This window comes from Nomascus leucogenys, chromosome 5 (assembly GCF_006542625.1).
Source record: "Nomascus leucogenys isolate Asia chromosome 5, Asia_NLE_v1, whole genome shotgun sequence".
NCBI classification, from domain to species: domain Eukaryota; kingdom Metazoa; phylum Chordata; class Mammalia; order Primates; family Hylobatidae; genus Nomascus; species Nomascus leucogenys.
Genome location: NC_044385.1, coordinates 34,648,403 through 34,670,651, shown reverse-complemented (window position 1 = coordinate 34,670,651; position 22,249 = coordinate 34,648,403). Strand labels below are relative to the sequence as shown.

General features: G+C 38.2%; 1 protein-coding gene across 1 annotated transcript in view; it reads left to right on the top strand.

The window, feature by feature from the left end:
• USP24 (ubiquitin specific peptidase 24) overlaps positions 1-22,249 on the top strand; it is a 148,356-nt gene that overhangs the window by 18,784 nt on the left and 107,323 nt on the right. The window contains exons 2-3 of the mRNA XM_030812898.1: positions 18,984-19,149; positions 20,672-20,739. Of these exons, the coding sequence (XP_030668758.1) occupies positions 18,984-19,149; positions 20,672-20,739 (234 nt within the window). The remainder of the gene's footprint in view (positions 1-18,983; positions 19,150-20,671; positions 20,740-22,249) is intronic.

The window sequence follows — 22,249 nt, the reverse complement described above, 5'->3', positions numbered from 1 at the left end:
TCTGGTGAGAAAGATCAGGGGTTTGTTTTTGAACATGTTGATTTTAGATGCCTATTAAATACCCTAGTGGAGTTGTCAAAAAGGAAGTTGGATATGTGCCTGGTGTCCAGATAAGAAGTCTGTACTGGAGCCAAAATGTGAGTCTTCAACTTAGAGATAGCACTTAAACCATTAAACTGTTCTTAACAGGGGTAATGTAACTCTATGGGGGGGGCAGAAATTGGTTCTTGAGGGAGATGAAAAACAATCTTAGATATTACAGTGGATCACACCAAAACTCAACCCTACCCAACACAGTCAATTCTTAGTATTTAATTTCATGGGGGATAGTATGGTTAAGAAAAAGATGTCTAAAAGTCTCCTTGGAAGAATGATAATGAAATCAGGTAGAAAACAGTGCATTAGATTCAACTCACTGAGGTCACCGAGGGGGTGCCTATAGATAAAGAGGAAGTCTGAGGACTGAGCTCGAAGGTGCTCCAGTGTTTAGAGACTTGGGGTGGTAAGGTGGAACCAGCAAAGGAGACTGAGGACTGGCTGGTAGGGTGAGGAACCAAATGAGAACTGTGTCCTGGAAACCAAGTGAAAGAGGTATTTCCAGGAAGAGGGATCCGCTGTTAAATGTTGCTGATGGGTCAGGTAAGATGAGAACTGAGAATTAACTGTGTATATGAGGCTGTGGTGAAGGAGGTAGATATTTACTTAGGTCTCAGCTTAAGTATTATTTCATTTGGTAGGCTACCTTTCACTATGATAAGGGTGGGTCCCCCCTTTTTTCTTAACTGTGGTAAAAATCACATAACATAAAGTTTATCAACTTAACCTTTTTTAAGTGTACAGTTCAGTAGCATCAAGCATATTCACATTGTTGTGAAACATCTCCAGAAATTTTTCATCTTGTAAATCTGAAACTCTGTACCTGTTAAAACAACAACCTTTCCTTTCCCCTACCCCCTAGCTCCTGGCACCCACCACTTTACTTTCTGTTTCTGAGCTTCAGTACTTCAGATACCTCATATAAGTGGAACTATACAATATTTGTCTTTCTGCGACTGCCTCATTTCACTAAGCATGATGTCCTCAAGGCTTGTTCATGTTATAGTATGTCGCAAGATTGCCTTCTTTTTAAAGGCTGAATGGGCCTCCTTATGTACTTTCATAATACTCTTACAATGACACTCCTGAGAAGAAGTTGTAATTTCTTATTTGTCTTTTTCCCTGAAAGACAGGAGATTTCCAAGATTCAGTGGCAGAATATGTTTGTCTTATTCATAGATGTATTCATAGCCTCTGGAAAATACTGAATGAGAATTCTGTGTAAAAATAGAAGACAGAATACCTTCCTTTGTTTGGAGGAATCTCAACGCTCGAAAATTTTGTTGAAGAGATGATACTTGAAGTGGTTTTGAAGAAGTAGGAATTTATCAGGCTGAGAAAGGGCAACCTAGGCAGAGAGAGCAGCCTACAGCTATGCGTAGTTTCATGGTAGGACCTTGTGTGTAGCTCCAGCAGAAGGTTTGGAAAGTGGCAAACCATATATTGTGATGGGTTGTGGTCAGAGGATGGAGAATCTTGCCTGCCAATGCAAGAAGCTTGCTTTTACTTTCTAGGCACCTTTAGGCAGCTGGGAGCAAATGGAGCTTTCTGAGGAAGTGAGTGATGGGATCAGCTTCCTTTTTTTGGTTTGGGTTGGTGTTAGGGTTTTCGTTTTGTTTTGTTTTAAGGAAGATCATTCTGGTGGCCCTTTGGACGGGGCACAGGAGTGGTGATATGGACTGGTAGAAGGAATGGCAGTTATATGAGTATTGCAGCAGTCCAAGCGACACACGACGGAGACCTCAAGTAAGCAGGCTTGGCTAGGACAGACGATTCAGAAGAAATTTATGAGGTAGAATTATTGTGACATGGTGACCAACTGGCTGGGACGAGGACACAGTTCCGGGGTTAGGAACGTTAGAGAAGTAACAGATTTGAGTCAGAAACCGAGTTCTTTGTGGATATGGTAAATCTGGAGTACCTTGAGGGCACCAAGGTTAGAGTCTAGCATAGAGAGAGAGAGAGAGAGAGAGAGGGAGAAAGAAAGATTCATCTGAAGCCTGAGGAGCGGACTAGGCTACTATTTCTTTTTTCTTTCTTTTTTTTTTTTTTTTGAGACAAGGTCTCCCTCTGTCGCCCAGCCTGGAGTACAGTGGCATGAACTCGGCTCACTGCAGCCCCAGCCTCCTGGACTCAAGTGATCACCCACCTCAACCTCCCAAACTGCTGGGATTACAGGTGTGAGCTCACCGCTCTCAGCCTGGGCTTCAATTTCTTTTGTTGCTGTGTGTTGTAGCTGGCCCTGTAATGAATTATCCCTCATCTGTGCGGGAATCCTGCAAATCGGGCACCATGCTCCCTTTCTCATTGAGGAAAACAAAGGCAAATAGATTCAGAAGTTTATTCAAGGTGACACAGCTAGCAAGTGGTAGTGAAAGAATCAACAATTAGATCTGTTAGATGGGAATACTTAGTAAAGGAAATTTCAACAAAATTAAGGATGAAAGTTGATTGCTTCTGCCAGATGGCTGTTTATCTAGAGCTTTAGATTAAGTTTTAATGGATTAAAGAATACTAGTGCTTTGGAAGAAAATAAGTTTTACTTGATAGTCCTCTCTTACCTTCCCAATTCTTGGCTTGAGGTCCATTATATAAGTTCTGTTTGTTTTTTGTAAAAGCGTTTTTGCCTCCTTTCTGCATTGGTGTTTTTTGAGGCCATGCTATGCTACCAATTTTAGGAGGAATTGGAATACTTTCGAGTGTGCTTAATCTAGAGCCTGAGATTTGGAGAAACCGTGACTTAAATTTTTATTTCAGTCTGAACGCATTTAATGACTGTTGGTGTTGGACAAGTGACCATAAGAAATGTGACCGTAGGTGAGTAGCTTTGCCTTATTTGAGCCTCAGTTTGTTTGCTCATGTAAACAATGAGGATGATAACTCTTACCTCCTGAGGTTTGAGAATAGTTAAATTATAACATATGTACACTTTCCATAGTTACTAGTGCTGTTCCTGACATGTAGCAGCTAGGTTCTCAGTAGACCTATTCTCCTTTGCTGCTCACTCATACTGCTCTCATCTGAATGTATCTCAATCCCCTTTACCATATCTCTCCTCCTTCCTGCTGTCTGCTAAAACTGAGGGCCCAGCCTAACTACAGTCACTGGAGATGCCCTAAGGAAATTGGGACTGGAACAGCTACCTACTTTTTGGATCCTGGAATCGATGATCTGTACGTCCCAAACCTTAAATATTAAATGAAGGTTACCCTCTATATGTAAGATACCACTTTTGGATTACAGGACAACTTCTTCTCATGAAAACCTTGTTTCTCTGTATTCTAAATACAGTTGTCCCTTGGTTTCTGTGGGGAATTGGTTTCAGGACCCCCTTGGGGATACCAAAATCTGTATCCCCCTGCCCTCCCCGCAGGTACCGAAATGCTCAAATCCCTTATATAAAATGGCTTAGTATTTGCATGTATCCTATGCACATCCTCCTGTGTACTTTAAATCATCCCTAGATTACTTATAATACCTAATACAATATAAATGCTGTGCAAGTAGTTGTTATACTGTATATCAATACATTATTTGTAATGTAAATTACAAAATGTAAATACATTGCTTTCTATGTATTTAAGGAATAATGACAAGAAAAAAATGTCTGGATCTGTTCAACACAAATGCAGCCATCCATTTTTTCCCAAATATTTTCAGTTCACAATTGGTTGAACCCATGGGTGTGGAGGACTGACTTTACCTGAATAACCAAGAAGGGTTAATGCAGGGAACCACACAAAAAAGTCAGCTTTTGTTGAATATTTTAGGAAATTATTTACTACTCATAACATGGAATGAAGATGCATTCCAGGAAAACATTTGCAGACTTCAGACACAATGTATTCATACATGGGGACTGCATACACTTACTTGTTTATCATCTTCTCTTTTTCCAGGAAGCAATATTTTAGGAATTATTTTCTCTAGTCTGAATTAACAGGGAATATCAGATCTGCATATAACCATCTCCAAATTGCTTTGAAAAATATTTAGTAAAACTGACAACCTCAATATTCAATGAAAGGTATTATAAATTAGTGACTTGCAATTGAATGCCCATGTTTGCATGTTTTTCCTTAAGCTCTTGACATATATGTTACTAATTGTTTATTATAATACACAAATAATAGACAAATCTGTTTAAAATCATCGTGAAGAAATCAGTCTGTCATCTTCATTTTTCTATATATTGATCAGAGGTTCTTTTGAGTACATGTTGGTTAATAGCATAGTTCAGTAATTGAATTTAGTATTCAAATAAACTTTAAGCAACACTGGAAGTCTCTTATCCGTTAAGTTGAATAATTTTCTTTTATCTGTATTTGTTGAGTCAGCGGGCAGACAGGAGCTTATCTCTAAACTAGCAGGTGGTAGGTACCTCCCCAGTAGGTTTTACTTCTTTCAACAAAGAAGGCTTAAATTACAATAATGTATCCTTGTTGGGTTCAAGAGTAATCAGTTTATTGTCTCTTTAAAAAAAAAGGGTACTTTTTCTAAATAAATATGAAACTCTATTATTAACTTAAAAGCTTGCATGTTGATTTTTTAAAGGTCACTTGCAAGGATTAGGTAGATTTTGTGTGCTTGTGTACTTAACTCCCAGTTAAGATATTGCCTGTACTTAGGTTGGTTCTTTGCATTTTTGAAATGGGCAAGTTTCTGGATATGGATAGCAACATATGTACAAACATGTCTAACTGCAATTTGCAATATGAAAGGTAGCATGCAGAAAGATATTTTTGTCAAAATAATCTATATTTTAAACCTAAAGATCTTTGCTAAACTGTGTGGGGGTAGATTAATACTGTACAGTGACAGTGTGTATCAATTCCATGAAAAACTTCAGTTGCAACAATTAAAAGTGCCAGGCCGGGCAGGGTGGCTCATGCCTGTAATCCCAGCGCTTTGAGAGCCCGAGGCGGGCAGATCACGAGGTCAAGAGTTTGAGACCAGCCTGGCCAACATGGTGAAACACCGTCTCTACTAAAAATACAAAAAATTAGCCGGGCCTGGGGGCAGGCACCTGTAATCCCAGCTACTCAGGAGGCTGAGACAAGAGAATCGCTTGAACCTGGGAGGCAGAGGTTGCAATGAGTCAAGACCGCACCACTGCACTCCAGCGTGGGTGACAGAGCAAGACTCCGTCTCAAAAAAAAAAAAAGAAAGTGCCATATTGATCTTATAAGTAAGTAAATACTAAGCCTTAGTCTAAACAGTTGGCAAACAGATGAAGTCATAATCATAACTATTTGAATTCCTAGCATATTTATGGCACTATAAAGTATTATGGCAGTTACAGAGACTTGTTTATATTTTCATTTGTATTTGTGGGCATAAAAAATATTACATATTTAGGAAGTAGCCTAAAATACTGAAGAGATGAATATGTATCCAACAATGTTAATTGTTCTTACTTTAATCGTAAACTGACCAATTAGAAATCATAATTAAACACATTAGTTCATCTGTATTGTTTTTCTTGAACAACTGAATACACAAGATTTAATGTTATTAAAATTTTTTCAGGTTAAAAGTGACATTCAGTAATTGTTGGCAAGCTCATTTCTCTTCTACCTTCATGCCAGAGCTGTGCATCTCCTAACAACTGCTGGATTTACATGAATATTGTAAAATATTTTATAAAAATTATTTTTCAATTTTAAATGAAGTTGATGGAGTATCATAAAAAGCAGGAAAGATACTGACTCAAGTAGTCAAGTGGCTAAAAATGTTGAAGTTTTATTAATATACTTGAAAAATATTGGTTTTGAAATAATTTCATCTATAATCTTCTTTCTGGAGCACCGTTTGCTTTAAACTTCTTCAACTGTGTGCACGTTTGTTCTCACTGCACATATACCTAGACACCCACAGGCTGGTTTGGCATCCACCAGCCTTTTCTCTGCTTTCACATTATCCTATCCTTTAAAGACAAGAATTGTGTCCGTTATCTCTGTCCTCAGCACTGAGCATTTTGTCTGGAGCATAGCACTCTCAATAAATATGTTTTTAATTAATTTATAATCAGTGACCATTAATGGTTACTTTTGTATCATTTGGATTTGGCATCTAATGAGAAAATAGTAAGTTAAATTCCAAAGATCTTATTAAAAGCTCAATACATTATGTCTGTTTGGAGCTATGACATTTTGCAATAGAATGATACTGAGCTGCTTTGTATGTGTTCTCTTGGTCAGTATGTAATTTTTGCCAAGGACAGGCTCTACTTAAAGTGATAACTCAAAATATCGAACCAACCTAAATATGGGTTCATACTATCCCCCTCTGTGGTTGCTTATCTCTTTGTGTTTGCAGCACCCTCCTGAAAATGTAGTGCTGCTTTGTATCATTCCTTAACCCTGTGTATAATGCGCTGTTGCTTCCATTTTTAAGACCAAGAATGTTAACTACCTAGGAGGCAACATGGTATATTTCGCCTGTCAAGTCTTAAATAACATTTTCTTTTTTTTTTTTCTTTTTTTTTTTTGAGATGGAGTCTTTCTCTGTCACCCAGGCTGAAGTGCAGTGGCGCAGTCTTGGCTCACCGCAACCTCCGCCTCCTGGGTCCAAGCAATTCTCCTGCCTCAGCTTCCCGAGTAGCTGGGATTACAGGTGCCTGCCACCATCCTCAGCTAATTTTTGTATTTTTAGTAGAGATGGGGTTTCACCATGTTGGTCAGGCTGGTCTCAAACTCCTGACCTCAAGTGATCTGCCCTTCTCAGCCTCCCAAAGTGCTGGGATTACAGGTGTGAGTCACTGTGCCTGGCCTTATATAATAATATTTTTTAATTGCTGTTTTAAAACTAATTGGATATGTGTTAAATTTTTATTGTAGATCATTAGGTACAACTCTGTGTTTTGCAGTTCTTAGATATATACCCACTTTCTTTAGTGACTATAATCATTGAACTCATTTTTGTTAATCAAGTCATTTAAATAACAGCTTTATTGAGAAAGAATTCTCATACTATAAAGTTCACCCTTTTAAAGTGTGCATTCACAGAGTTGTGCAACCATCACCACCATTTATTTTGAGAATATTTTCATCACCTCCAAAAGAAACCTCATACTCTCTTTTTCTTTCTCCTGCCATCCTGTGGCAACCACCAGTCTACTTTCTGTGTCTATGGATTTGCCTATTGTGAACATTTTATATAAACAGAGTCATACAATATGCAGCCTTTTATGTCTGGCTTCTTTCACTTAGTATATTTTTGGAGTTCTTTGAGAACTGAACTTCAGAACTTATTTTTGTTGAAATTTCATTCAACTCACTATGTTCATTCAAAATACTGTAACTTGTAAGTATTTTTATCATTTTTAGAGCTAAAAAATACTTCATTGTATGGATATAACACATGGACATAAAATGGATTGTTCATTCATTCTTTCTGATGGACATTTGGGTAATTTCCAAAACTTTTGGTTGTTAGCAACAGTGCTGCCATGAACACTCAGGTACACATGTTTTGTGTGGACATATGTTTCCATTTCTTATGAATATTTGTATGAATGGAATTGTTATGTCATGTGGAAACTTAGTAACCTTTGAGGAACTGCCAAACTGTCTTGGAAAGTGGTGGCCCCATTTTATAATCAATCAGCAATGTGTGAAGTTTCCAATTTCTTCACATTCTCACCAATACTTGTTATTTCCTGTCTTTTTTTTTTTTTTTTTTTTTTTTTTTTGAGACGGAGTCTCGCTCTGTCACCTAGGCTGGAGTGCAGTGGCGCGATCTCGGCTCACTGCAAGCTCCGCCTCCCGGGTTCACGACATTCTCCTGCCTAAGCCTCTCCGAGTAACTGGGACAACAGGCGCCCGCCACCATGCCCGGCTAATTTTTTGTATTTTTAGTAGAGACGGGGTTTCACCGTGGTCTCGATCTCCTGACCTCGTGATCCGCCCACCTCGGCCTCCCAAAGTGCTGGGATTACAAGTGTGAGCCACCGCGCCGGGCCTTTTTTTTTTTTTTTTTTTTTGAGATGGAGTTTTGCTCTTGTTGTCCAGGCTGTAGTGCAATGGATGGCGCGATCTCTGCTCACCACAACCTCCGCCTCCCAGGTTCAAGCAATCCTCCTACCTCAGCCTCCCTAGTAGCTGAGATTACAGGTGTCTGCCACCCCACCCAGCTAATTTTTTATATTTTTAGTAGAGACAGGGTTTCACTATGTTGGCCAGGCTGGTCTCAAACTCCTGACCTCAGGCAATCCACCTGCCTCAGCCTCCCAAAGTGCTGGGATTACAGGTGTGACCCACCATGCCCGGCTTCTTTCCTGTCTTTTTAAATTTTAGCCATCCTAGTAGGTGTGAAGTGGTATTTTGTGGTTTTGATTTGCATTTTCCTGAAGATGCTTAGCATCTATTTGTGAACCACTTGTATCTTTTTTGGAGAAACATTTATTCAAATCTTTTGCCCATTTTTATTAGGTTATTTGTCTTTTTATTGAGTTGTAAGAGGTTTTTTTTTGTATTCTAGATGCAAATCTTTTATCAGATCTATGATTTGCAAATATTGTTTCTCATTCTATAGATTCTTTTTTTCACTTTCTTAATGGTGACCTTTGATGCACAAAAGTTTTTATTTTTGATGAAGTTTATTTTTTCTTTGTTGCTTTTGCTTTTCCAAGAAATAATTACCTAATTCAAGGTCATGAAGATTTAGTCTTGCGTTACATTGAGTTAGTTTTTGTATGTGGCTTGAGGTGGGGTCATTTCATTCTTTTGCTTGTGTATATTCAGTTGTCTCAGCACCGTTTGTTGAAAAGACTGTCCTTCCTCCGCTGGATTACTTTTATGTCTTTGTCAAAGATTAAGTTGTCTCGTGACTCTTGCTGAAAAATTAATTGACCATAAATACCAGGTATTATTTATGAAATCTCCATTATATTCCATTGATTCATTATGCCAGTACCAGATTGTCTTGATTACTATAGCGCTGTAGTAAGTTTTGAAAATGGGAAACGTGAATTCTTGAACTTTGCTGTTTTGACTATTCAGGGTTCCTTGTAAATTTTAAAGTTAGATTGTCGTTTTTTGCAAAGAAACTAGCTGGAATTTTGATATGGATTGTGTTCAATTTGTAGACCAATTTGGGGAATATTGTTATCTTAACAGTTTTAAGTTCCAATCTATGAACATAGGATGTCTTTTTGTTTATTTAGTTCTTTTAATTTCTTTCAATGATGCTTTGTAGTTTTCAGTGTACAAGTCTTGTACTTCCTAAGTATTTTATTCTTTTTGATGTTACTGTAAATGAAATTGTTCTCTTTATTTTAGGATTACCCATTGTTAGTGTATAGAAAGACAGTTGCTTTTGTATATTGATACTGTATTCTGCAACCTTGCTGAACTCTTTTATTCTGGTATTTATTTTGATGAATTCCTTAGGATTTTCTATGTGCAAAATTATGGCATCAGTGAATAGAAGTAGTTTTATTTCATCCTTTTTAATCTGAATGCGTTTTATTTTTTCTTTGCCTAATTGCCTTGACTAGACACTCCAGTGCAGTGTTGAATGGAAGCTGTGAGAGCAGACATCTTTGTCTCATTCCTGATCTAGAGAAAAGCATTCAGTATTTCACAGTTAAATATGATGTTCACTGTAGGTGTTTTTGTAGATGCCTTTAATCATGTTAAGGAAGTTCCCCTTTATTTCTAGTTCGTTGAGTGTTTTGTCGTTGTTTTAAAATCATGGAATGGTGTTAAATTTTGTGAAGTTTTTTCCTGCTTCACTTGAGATGATCTCATGTGATTTTTTTATGTCCTTTATTCTGTTACTATGGTGTTATTATATTGATTGGTTTTTTGTTTGTTTTTTTGTATGCTAAACCTATCTCGATTCCTGAGATAAGTGCCACTTGGTCATGGTTTAGGATCTTTTTAATATATGTGTGGATTTGGTTTACTGGTTTATTGTTAAGGATTTTTGTGTCACTATTCCTAGGGATATTGGTTTGGTTTGTGTATCTTTGTACATTATTTTAAAGTGTGATAATATATACATAACATAAAATTTACCATTTTATTCATTTTTAAGTGTACAGTTCTGTGGCATTAAGTACATTTAATTGTTCTGCATCCATCAGTCCCATCCATTTTCAGAACTACTTCATCTTCCCCAGCTGAAACTCTGTACCCATTACATACTAACTCCCTATTCCCCCCTGCACCCAGCCCTTGGCAACCACCATTCTACTTTCTTCATCTGTGAATTTGACTACCCTAAGTACTTTCATATAAGTGGAATCATATAATATTTGTTTTTCTGTGATTGGCTTATTTCACTTGGCATAATATCTTCAAGATCTTCCACGTTGTAACATGTATCGGAAATACCTTTTCTTAAAGTTTGGATAATCCATGGTATGTTTATATCATATTTTGTTTATTCATTTGTTGATGGACACTTGGGTTGCTTCCACCTTTTGGCTATTGTGAATAATGCGGTTATGAACATGGGTGTACAAATATCTGCTCAAGCCTCTTCTTTCAGTTTTTTTGTATGTGTATATCCAGTAGAGTTTCTCAATCACATGGTAGTTCCATTTAAGTTTTTAAGAAACCTCCATACTGTTATTCACTGTAGGTGCAGTTTTATACTCTTATCAGCAATGTACAAAAGTTCCAGTTTCCCCACATCCTTGCCAACATTTTTTTCTATATTTTTGATAACCATACTAATAGATGTGAAATTTCCTTGTCCATTTTTAATAACAGGGTAATACTTGCCTCATAAAATAAGTTGGGAAGTGTTCCTTGGCTTTTCTATTTTTTGGAAGACTGAAGGGTTGATGTTAGTTCTTTAAACGTTTTGTATAATTCACTGGTGATGCCATCTGGTCCTGGGCTTTCCTTTGTGGGAAGTTCTTGATTACAAGTCATTCTTTTTACTTGGTACAGGTCTTCAGATTTTCTGTTTCTTCTTGAGTCAGTTTTGGTGGTTTATGCTTTTCTAGAAAATGTTCATTTTACCTGGGTTATCTAATTTGTTAGCATACATTTGTTAGTAGTATATCTTACCATATTTATTTCTGTAAGGTCAGTGGTAATGTTTTCTTGGCATGGCGAGGTGGCTCACACCTGTGATCCCAGAACTTTGGGAGCCTGAGCTGGGAGGTTCACTTGAGCCCAGGAGTGTGAGAACAGCCTGGACAACATAGTGAGTCCCTGTCTCTACAAAAAAAAATCGGAAAAATGAACCAGGTATGGTGGTATGCTTCTGTGGTCCCAGCTACTCAGGAGGCTGAAATGGGAGGTTTGCTTGAGCCTAGAAGGTCAAGGCTGCAGTGAGCCATGATTGTGCCATTGCACTCCAGCCTGGATAACAGAGCAAGACTCTGTCTCAAAAATAAATAAAATAAAAAGTAGTAATGTTTTTTCTTTCATTCTTATTATTAAATTTGAATCCTCTCTCTTTTTGTCAGTCTAGTTGAAGGCTTGTCCCTTTTTTTTATTTTTTCAAAGAACCAACTTTTGGTTTTGTTTATTATATATTTTTAAATTTATTTATTTCTACTCTGATCTTTTCTGTTTCCTTCCTTCTGCTTGCTTTGGGTTTAGTTTATTGTTGCTTTTCATGTTTCTTAAGGTGGGAGGTTAGATTGTTGATTTGAAATCTTTCTTCCTTTGTAATGTAGGCATTACTAGTTAAAAATTTCCCTCTTGTGGCCAGATATGGTGGCTCACACCTGTAATCCCAGCACTTCAGGAGGCTGATGTCGGAGAATCGCTTGAACCTAGGAGTTCGAGATCAGCCTGGGCAACAAAACAAAACCCTATTTCTAAAACAAAACATAGCTGGGCATGGTGGTATGCTGCAGTAGTCCCAGCTACTGGGGAGCTGGGAAGTGGGAGGATCCCTTGAACCCTGGAGGTCAAGGCTGCAGTGGGCTGTGATGGTGCCACTGCATTCAAGCCTAGGCAACAGAACAAGACCCCATCTCAAAAAAAAAATCCCAAAACAAACAAATTTCCCTTTAATCACTGCTTTTGCTGTACCCAAAAGTTGTATATTATATTTTAATTTTCATTCATCTCAAAGTGCATTCTTATCTATCTTGTGATTTCTTCTTTGTGCCATTGGTGATTAAGGAATGTGTTGTTTAATTTTCACATATTTTTGAATTTTCCATATTTCCTTCTGCTGTTGATTTTTAATTCCATTGCAGTCAGACAACATATTTGGTACGATTTCACTTCTTTTAAATTGTTGAGGCCTGTTTTGCAACCTAACATATGCTCTATCTTGGAGAATATTTCATGCGCACTTGAAAAGAATCTGTATTTTACTGTAATTGGGTGGAGAGTTATGTAAATGTGTTTTAGGTCTATTTGGTTAATAGTGTTGTTTGAGTATTCTATTTTCTTGTTGATCTTTTGCCTAATTCTGAGGTATTGAAGTCTCCAACTATTATTGTTGGTGTATTTCTCTCTTTAATTCTGTCAATTTTTGCTTCCTGTGTTTTAGATCTCTGTTGTTAGATGCATATGTGTTTATAATTGTTATATCTTCCTGATGGATTAACCGTTTATCATTACAAAATAGCCTTTCCTGGCCGAGTGTGGTGGCTCATGCCTATAATTCCAGCACTTTGGGAGGCTGAGGCAGGTGGATTGCTTGAGCTCAGGAGTTTGAGACCAGCCTGGGCAACATAGCAAAACCCCATCTCTATAAAAAATACAAAAATTAGCCAGACGTGGTGGTGTGTGCCTGTAATCTCAGCTACTTGGGAGGCTGAGGTGGAAGGATCATTTGAGCCTGGGACACAGAGGTTGCAGTGAGCTGAGATTACGCCACTGCACTCCAGCCTGGGTGACAGAGCCAGACCCTGTCTCAAAAAACCCCCCAAAAGAATGGGGCAAAAGAACAGCCTTTCTTGTCTCTAGTAACAGCTTTTCAGTGTCTTTTTTTCCTCCAGTGTTATTGTAGTCACTCCAGCTCTCTTTGGTTATTGCTTTTGGGTATATATTTTTTCATCATTTTATCTTCCTGTTGTATTGACCTTTTTATTATGAAGTGTCTTAGTCTCATTTCTTGCCTTAATGTCTGTTCTGTCTAATATAGCCACTCCAGCTCCTGTATGTGTGTTTGATATCTTTTTACATCCTTTTATTTCAATCTCTGTATCTTTGTCTACATTGTGTTTGATGTAGACAGCATATAGTTGTATAATATTTTTTAAAAATTCGTTCTGCAAATCTCTGCCTTTTAATTATTGTCCATTTGCATTTAATATAATTACTGGTAAGACAGGATTTACATTTGCCACTTTGCTCTTTGTTTTCTTATCTCTTACATCTTTTTGTTCCTCTACTCCTCCATTACTCCTGTGTTTTATATTAAATACCTATTTTCTGGTGTATCATTTTAATTCCCTTGTTTCTTTCTCAATATATATTTTTATTTTCTTCATGATTGTCCTGGGGATTACAATTAATATCTTACATTTACAGAGAAGTAACCTTTACTCAGGTTCTTTAAATATTAACATTTTATCATATTTGCTTTATTTCTCTCTGTATGTATGTATTTAGATATACAGACATATATAATGTGTATGTGTGTATAAAACGTGTATGTATTTTGTTGTTCCTGAACTGTTTGAGAATGAATTACAGATATCATGCCCCTTCACCCTTACATACTTCCTAAAAATGAGGATATTCTCTTAACCTTAGTATATTTACCAAACCAGGAAATTAACACTGATCCAGTACTAAGTCCTTTGAAGCGAAAATGTAAAATAAAACACATAATGATCTCTGTTTCAAGATCCAGTCCAGGATACCATGTTGTGTTTGGTTGTCGTATTTGTCTAGTCTCCTTGTCTTTGGTGACTCTGGCATTTTTTAGGAATAGAGGCTAGACCATTTTTAGACTGTTTTTTGACCAGGCATGTTGGCTCACACCTGTAATCCCAGCACTTTGGGAGTCCGAGGCGAGTAGATCACTTGGGGTCAGGAGTTTGAGACCAGCCTGACCAACATGGCGAAACCCTGTCTCTACCAAAAATACAAAAATGAGCTGGGCATGGTGGTATGTGCTTGTAGTCCCAGCTACTCGGGAGGCTGAGGCACGAGAATCGCTTGAACCCAGGAGATGGAGGCTGCAGTGAGCCAAGATGGTGCCACTGCACTCCAGCCTGGGCGACAAAGTGAGGCTCTGTCTCAAAAAAATAAAGGACTGTTTTTCATTTTGGGTTTTGCTCATTATTAGATTCAGGTTATACATTTTTGGTGGGAATATCAAAGAAGTGAGAATTGTGCTGTTTACAGTGTGCCATATCAGGAGGCACATAATAAGATCTCCCCCCTTGCTCCCCCTTAGATTTAATATCTGCTAGGTATATTTGACGATTTCGTATGTGGTTTGATTTATTAATTTCTGTAGAAATTAACGATGGATATTCCATAGTAATGAAATATACCCACATCAGAATCAGCCTGAACAGGCAGCCATAACAAAATACCACAGATTGGGTGGCTTAAACTACAGAAACTTATTTTCTTACAGTTGGGGCTAGAAGTCCAAGATCAAGAAGTCATTAGAGGCCGGGCACGATGGCTCATGCCTGCAATCCCAGCACTTTGGGAGGCCAAGGTGGGCAGATCACGAGGTCAAGAGATCGAGACCATCCTGGCCAACATGGTGAAACCCCATCTCTACTAAAAATACAAAAATTAGCCGGGCATCGTGGCACATGCCTATAGTCCCAGCTACTTGGGAGGCTGAGGCAGGAGAATCACTTGAACCCAGGAAGCAGAAGTTGCTGTGAGCCGAGATTGTGCCACTACACTCCAGCCTGGCAACAGAGCAAGACTCTGTCTCAAAAAAAAAAATAAAAATAAAAAAGAAGTCATTAGAGTTGGTTTCTGGTGAGGATTCTCTTCTGGGCTGCCTTCTTGCTGTGTCCTCACTTGCCCTTTCCTCTGTGCACTGACAAAGAGGGAGATCTCTGATGTCTGTTCCCCTTCTCATTAAGACACCAGTTTTATTGGATTAGGGCCCTACCCTTATGACCTCATTTAACCTTGTTTATCTCCTTAAAGGCACTATCTCCAAATATAGTCACATTGAGAGTTAGGGCTTCAATTGATGACTTGGATTTGGGGGAGTAGACACAATTCAGTCCTTAACACTGAAGTTGCTAGAGGACTTTTGTTTCTTTCACTAAAGAGGCTCTTAGTTTTTACATCTACTGGGTACATTTGATGATTTTATGTATGATTTGATATATTAAGTCTATAGAAATTAATGATAGATACTCCATAGTAATGACATATACCCACTTAGGAATCAGCCAAATGAAATTTTTGTTTTTATATGAGTTAATTCCACTTTAATCCTAAGGTAATAAATTTAAGCATTTCACATGTGTGCAAATTTAAAACTATTGTAAATTTTTTACTGTTTGAGTCCTATCAGGTTCCTTTAAGTAAAATTGGCTTACTTATAGTACTTATGAATTAAATATATTTCTGAAAAGTGTTACGCTTTAAAAACTGAGTTTTTCCCATGCATTGTGATTCTAAGCGTACTTAGTTCATCACCCCCTCCTTCTACCCTTGTCCAATTTACATTGTCTTCTATGCTTAATTACCTTCCTGTTTTTTGTTTTATTTAGTTACAAACTTTGTTGGGGTGGGGGGAGAAATGTGTTGGATTTCTTTAGATATCATTGATATGGCATTGAAGTTAGTTTTCTTCTGTGTTTTACGATTTCTGCTTTATATTTATGATCTTTTTCTTCATTGAGGTTAAACATGATTTTTAAATGGGATTATTTTATTTTGTAATGATTAAATTATATGGTAAATTGTGAAGATATGTAGGTTTCCAAAAAAAAAAAAAAAAAATACAAACTAGTGTAGGTATTAGGCAATTTGGGGTCCTGTTTGCTTTGTTACAAATTAGCATAATGAGAACTGAAGTGAAGTCTGGCAGTTACCCTATTAATAGTTGAAGTTTTATATGGATTATTTTTGCATTTAACAATATTTATTAAATACCTACTTTATGCTAGGTACCAGCTTCTAGAGATACAGAGGTGGTCAAAAATAGATAAGGTCCATGCCCTTAGGCAGCTTGGTCTAGTGAGGGGCAAACACAAATCAGAGATAAATGTAAAATTACACCTGTGAGTAGTGCTGTGAAGGAGAGGTTGAGGATGGTAAGGGTATATGATAACTGGAGGAATTTGTCTGTTTTAGAAATTCTGGAAAGGCTTCCCCGAAAGAATTAAAGATGTGTAGGAGTTAAGTAGGTTAAAGAGAACAGAAAGATGAGTTCAGGAATAGTGGCGTAAAGCAACCATTGATTGTGCCCGTAGATTCTGTGGGGAAGGGATTCAGACAGCAGTTTATCTCTGCTCCATGATGCTGAGAACCTCAGCTGGAAGACTAAGGCTGGGGATGACTTCATGGCTGTAGGCTGGACTCATGTGAAGGCTCCTCCTCTGGCCTTCGGGGGCTGGTTGTCCAATGAGACCTTAGTGAGACTATTGGACAAAACAACCATACAGGCCCTCTGCATTTAGCCTGGGTTCCCTCAGGACATGGTGTCCATGTTGCAGGAGGGAGTGTCCCGAGAGAGAACCAGGAGGAAGCTGTATTGCCTTTCATGACCTAGGCTTAGACGTGTCTCTTTCTGCTGTATTCTATTCACCGAGGCATGCACACACACAGTTCCACGCTGGTTCAGATCCAGGGGAAGTAAATGCCACTTTATGATGAAGAGAGACAAGGTTCTGGAAGAGTATGTGGGGCCAGAAATACTGCTGTGGCCTTTTGGGAAAATAGTCCGATACATGAAGCATTATGCCTGACAAGAAGCTAAATCCCAGAGAAATGATCTGGACTGCAGAAAGCTGGAGAGAGAGAGTTAGGGGATAGACCATTCAAGACCTTGTAAAATATTTTAAACACGATTTAGGCCTATCTTAAGAACAAAGGGAAGCCATGAAGGTTTTAAGGTTAACGTCAGATTAGTGCTTTATGAAGATCAGTAAGAAGAGTAAATGTGTGTATGAGGCAGATGGAGACCAGTTAGGGAGCTGGTGAAGTAATCTAGGCATAAACCAGGACTAAGTGGTAGCTGTGGAAATGGACGGAAGTAGAGGAATTGGAGAGAAATGCATGAGGTCCAATCACCAGGTCCTAGGGATGGGGATAGGAGAACAAAGTGTTAAGAATGGAATTGGAGAGAAATGTATGAGGTCCAGTCACCAGGTCCTGGGGATGGGGATGGGGTTGGGAGAACAAAGTGTTAAGAATGGAATTGGAGAGAAATATATGAGGTCCAATCACCAGGTCCTGGGGATGGAGATGGGGATGGGAGAACAAAGTGTTAAGAATGATCCCCTGGCTTCTGGCTATGCTACTAGATGAATCTGGTGCCATTCACTGGGATGAAGAACACAAGAAGGGGACCAGGATTTACGGGGGAAGGATCATGAATTTGGTTTGGGGCAAACATTGAATTAGAGAAGGTGTCAAGTAGGCAGTTGGATTTGTGGGTCTGAAGCTCAGAGGAGAAGTCTAAACTGGAGATAGAAATATATGAGTCATCTACAGATAGGAGGTAATTGAGATCTGGAGTGTGGATATGGTCAACCAGAGAAATCAACAGGAACAAAAAGAAAAGAAGGCTTAGCACTGGGGTTTGAGGAACTCAGGTATTTGATGACTAGGAAGGGGAAGATGTACCAGAAGAGGAGACAGACTAGAACAGCCAGACCCATGGGAGGAGAACAGAGAGTGTACTGTTCTAGGAGGCAAGGAAAAGAAGCCAGCATTTCAAGAGGAGGGAGTGGGCAGAAGGTCAAATACTCCTGAGAGGTAAGGTTAGGACTGAGACATAATTGGTAAGGTTAGGACTGAGACATAATTTATTTCACATAGTGAAATAAAGTTCAGTGGTGACCTTAACAGTAACCATTTTGGAGAATAGGGACTCTGGAATCCAGATTGGGGTGTTGTCAGGAATGAGTCAGTGGTGTGGAGATGAAGATGGCAAATATAGATACCTCTTTGAAGAATTTATCCCCTCAGTGAGAAAAGAAAGGTAAAGACAGGAGGGCTGTTGATGAAGGCAAACATTTGATATTTTATCATGAGAAATGGACAGTTTTTTGTTGTTGTTGTTGTTGTTGTTTTTGGTTTTGGTTTTGGGGTTTTTTTTTGTAGAGAGACAGGGTCTCACTCTGTTGCTCAGGCTGGTCTTGAACTCCTGAGCTCAAGTGATCTTCCCGCCTCGGCCTCCCAAAGTGCTAGGGTTACAGGCATGAGCCACCATGTCCGGCCTAGACAGTTCTTTTTATTTATTTATTCTTTTATTTTTTTTGAGACGGAGTCTTGCTCTGTCGCCCAGGCTGGAGTGCAATGGCGCAATCTCAGCTCTCGGCTCACTGCAAGCTCCGCCTCCCGGGTTCACGCCATTCTCCTGCCTCAGCCTCCCGAGTAGCTGGGACTACAGGCACCCGTCACTACCCCCAGCTAATTTTTTTGTATTTTTAGTAGAGACGGGGTTTCACCGTGTTAGCCAGGATGGTCTCGATCTCCTGACCTCGTGATCCACCCGTCTCGGCCTCCCAAAGTACTGGGATTACAGGTGTGAGCCACCACGCCCGGCCTGGACAGTTCATTTTTAAAGAAAGAGATGAGGTCACCTTCTGAGAGAGCGAGTAGAGATGCCAAAATGATAAAAGTTGAGAATATTTGAGATATTCTTGGTGAAAGATGTGATTATAAGAAAGAAAGGTAGAATCCGTGCTATTGGTATTAATAGCTACCATTGATTCAGTATCTGCTCCATGTTACATAGGAAATTTTTAGAGTAATCACTAATTAGTTTATTTGCTTTTTATCTTAATCCCTTTTCGTCAGAAGAATGATGAGAATGGAAACTGCTCAGGGGAAGGAATTGAATTCCCTACAACAAATTTATATGAACTGGAAAGCCGTGTTTTGACTGATCATTGGTCCATCCCATACAAGCGAGAAGAATCACTAGGCAAATGCCTGTTGGCATCTACCTACCTAGCAAGACTTGGTAAGTTTTCAGACCTTAGAACACATGAGGACATTTGTTTCATAGAAGGCCTGAGTTTAATCTTAGCCTTTGTTGTTGCCTACCTGTGTGATATTGGACAGATCATTTATTCTCTTAGTCTTCACTTATCTCCTGTAGAAGAAAAGCTTTGAACTAAATTGTTTTCTTCTACCTTCGATAGAGTATAAGATTATTTAAAATATAATTGAAAAGCTTAATGGAAATTGAAATTAAGTTTTTCCACAGAAGCTTTGGAGTACTTTAAATTAAGGCTCAATTCAACAGCTTTTTTTTTTTTAAGAGAAGAAAGCTATATTTATTTAACAAACTTGTGCTTATTAAGTGCCTGATACTGTTTTAAGCTTTATAAATATCAAGCTATTAAAATAATAAAATATCATTAGGTTGGAAGAGTGGGTGTCAGTATGAACACCTGTACTAAAAAAAGAGAAAATAACTTATTTTTCATATTGAATTCAGTTACGAAATGAATATGGCCAGAATATGGTGTATTTCTGACTGGCTTCTCCGCAGTAGCATTTATTGAGTGCCTGTTAGGATCTAGGTACTATGCTAGGCAGTGGGTCTGAAAAAAAGAGAGTGTGTTTAGCAGTATTCCCAATGATAAGCAAAACTCATTATTGAGTTTAATAAAGAAATGTACTTTTTCCAAAAGATGATTTTACAGGGAATTTATTCATTCACTTAGCAAGTATTTATCACTTACTATGTGAATTGTGCCAGACACAAATCTGTGTAACGGAGTTCATTGGTTTGTTTTAGGGAAGAAGAGTAATTTAGGCATTTATTGCAAATATTTGTGTGGGTTTTTTTTTGTTTTTTTTTTTGTTTGTTTGTTTGTTTGTTTTTTGGTTTTTGATTTTTGAGACAGGGTTGCTCAGGCTGCGGTGCAATGGCGTAGTCATGGCTCACTGTAGCCTCAACCTCCCAGGCTCAAGTGATCCTCCCACCTCAGCCTCCCAAATAGCTGGGACAACAGGCAAGCACCACCACACCCAGCTTTTTATTTTTTATAGGGACGGGGTTTCACTGTGTTGCCCAGGCTGGTCTCAAACCCTTGGGCTCAAGTGATCCTCTTGCCTTGGCCTCCCAAGGTTCTGGGATTAGAAAATATTTGTGTTTCTATGGAACTTTTTAGGGAAATAATAATGGCTAGTAAGTAGCTGCTGTTGGTGTTTTATTAGCTATTTAATCAGATCATTGAAGTTACTCTGACATGGAAATGTAAGTTCAACCATTTCAGTTCAATTGGTATTTATTTAATCTAATGCTATGGTTATTTCTCAGCCTTTCCTTCATCAAAGGTGTATATTCTACTTTTAATAATTTCATAAGAATTAAGGTTCCTATGACATAGTTCCATATGTATGAATTTAGAATGATGTATATGATTTTTACGAACTACCAAAGACCTAAATAAAGTGTATTATTTCATTCATTTTACTAAGGTCTTTCTGAGTCTGACCTAAATAAAGTATATTATTTCATTCATTTTACTAAGGTCTTTCCGAATCTGATGAGAATTGTAGAAGGTTTATGGATAGGTGTATGCCTGAAGCATTTAAAAAGGTAAGAAAAATGTGCTGATGTGATATTTTGTGTGTGTTGGGCAGGGGAGGGGTGAAGGAAGAAAAGCTTTTTGTTTTAATTTTAGTTTTTTATGTATAAGACCAGTTTATGAATCTTGTTCAACTGAGGAATCCTCTAATATGAAAAACGGAACTCAGAATTTGGGGCTTATGAATGATTTACTTCTTTTATATTGTCTGTATGTGTCTTTGGTTAAATATAACTTTTATTAATAATAAATACTTCCTACTATTTAATTGCTAAAGAATAGATTAAGACTTAATTATACTAGGATAGTGCACATATTAGTAAACAAAGACTTGTGGCACTTAGAAAGACAGTATATACTTATCAAAATATGAGCTGTTTTAAGTATGTGAGACAGGAGAAGACATTTTGAACTACTGAAAGATTGACTCGGTATTCTCACTGACAGAATAGCATGCATAAGGCACCATCTCTGTTAGAGCCAGAGTGATATGCCTGCTTCCATTCGGGTCACATCTCTTAGAAAGCAGTGTTTCTTAACAATGGGAATAGGAGATCACAAGAATTGTGTTTCTAAAAACAAACTGAATCAGCCTCCCTTTTTAGCAGATGAGCCTTGAATCCTCATTAGAGCAAGGACTGTGTCTGTTAACATACTGCCGTTTCCCCCAGCATGTAACTAAGTGCCTAGCTCATAGAAAGAGCTCAGAAAAGTTTCAATGAATGATTCTTTTGCTGGCTTAACTTCTGGATTTTGACATCCATTTTTGTCCAATATGTAAATAAGTCACTAGAACTACAGATGGGTAATGTTTGCATTTATCTTAAGACCCAATAAGGCCCAGTGCGGTTGCTCACACCTGTAATCCCAGCCCTTTGGGAGGCCAAGGCAGGCAGATCACAAGGTTAGGAGTTCAAGACCAGCCTGGCCAACATAGTGAAACCCCATCTCTACTAAAAATGCAAAAAATTAGCTGGGCCTGGTGGTGGGCATCTATAATCTCAGCTACTCAGGAGGCTGAGGCAGGAGAATCTGTTGAACCCACGTGGTGGAGGTTGCAGTGAGCCGAGATCACACCATTGCACTCCAGCCCGCATGACAGTGCGAGACTCCGTCTCAAAAAAAAAAAAAAGAGACCCAGTAAAACAAAGAGTTCATTTGCAAATAGTTATTCCCAGTTGCATTTTGGTAGGCAGAATCTCCCTTGATTCAAGCCTTAAAAAAATATATAATTAATTTTAGAAGCAAAAGTAGCTTCATTTTTTAAAAAATGGAGAAATCTTTTCAAATTGTCACTTGGGCAAAGATTATATGAAATCAAGATTTATCTTCATTTTAGTTTAGCTCATCTATCAGTTTGTAGTTTAAAATAATTTTAAGCTTTTAAGAATTATAGCAGCTTTTAAAAAATCCAAAATTGGCTAGGCCCAGTGCTTCACACTATAATCCCAGCACTTTGGGAGGCCAAAAGCGGGAGGACATCTTGAGGCCAGGAGTTTAAGACCAGCCTGGGCAACATAG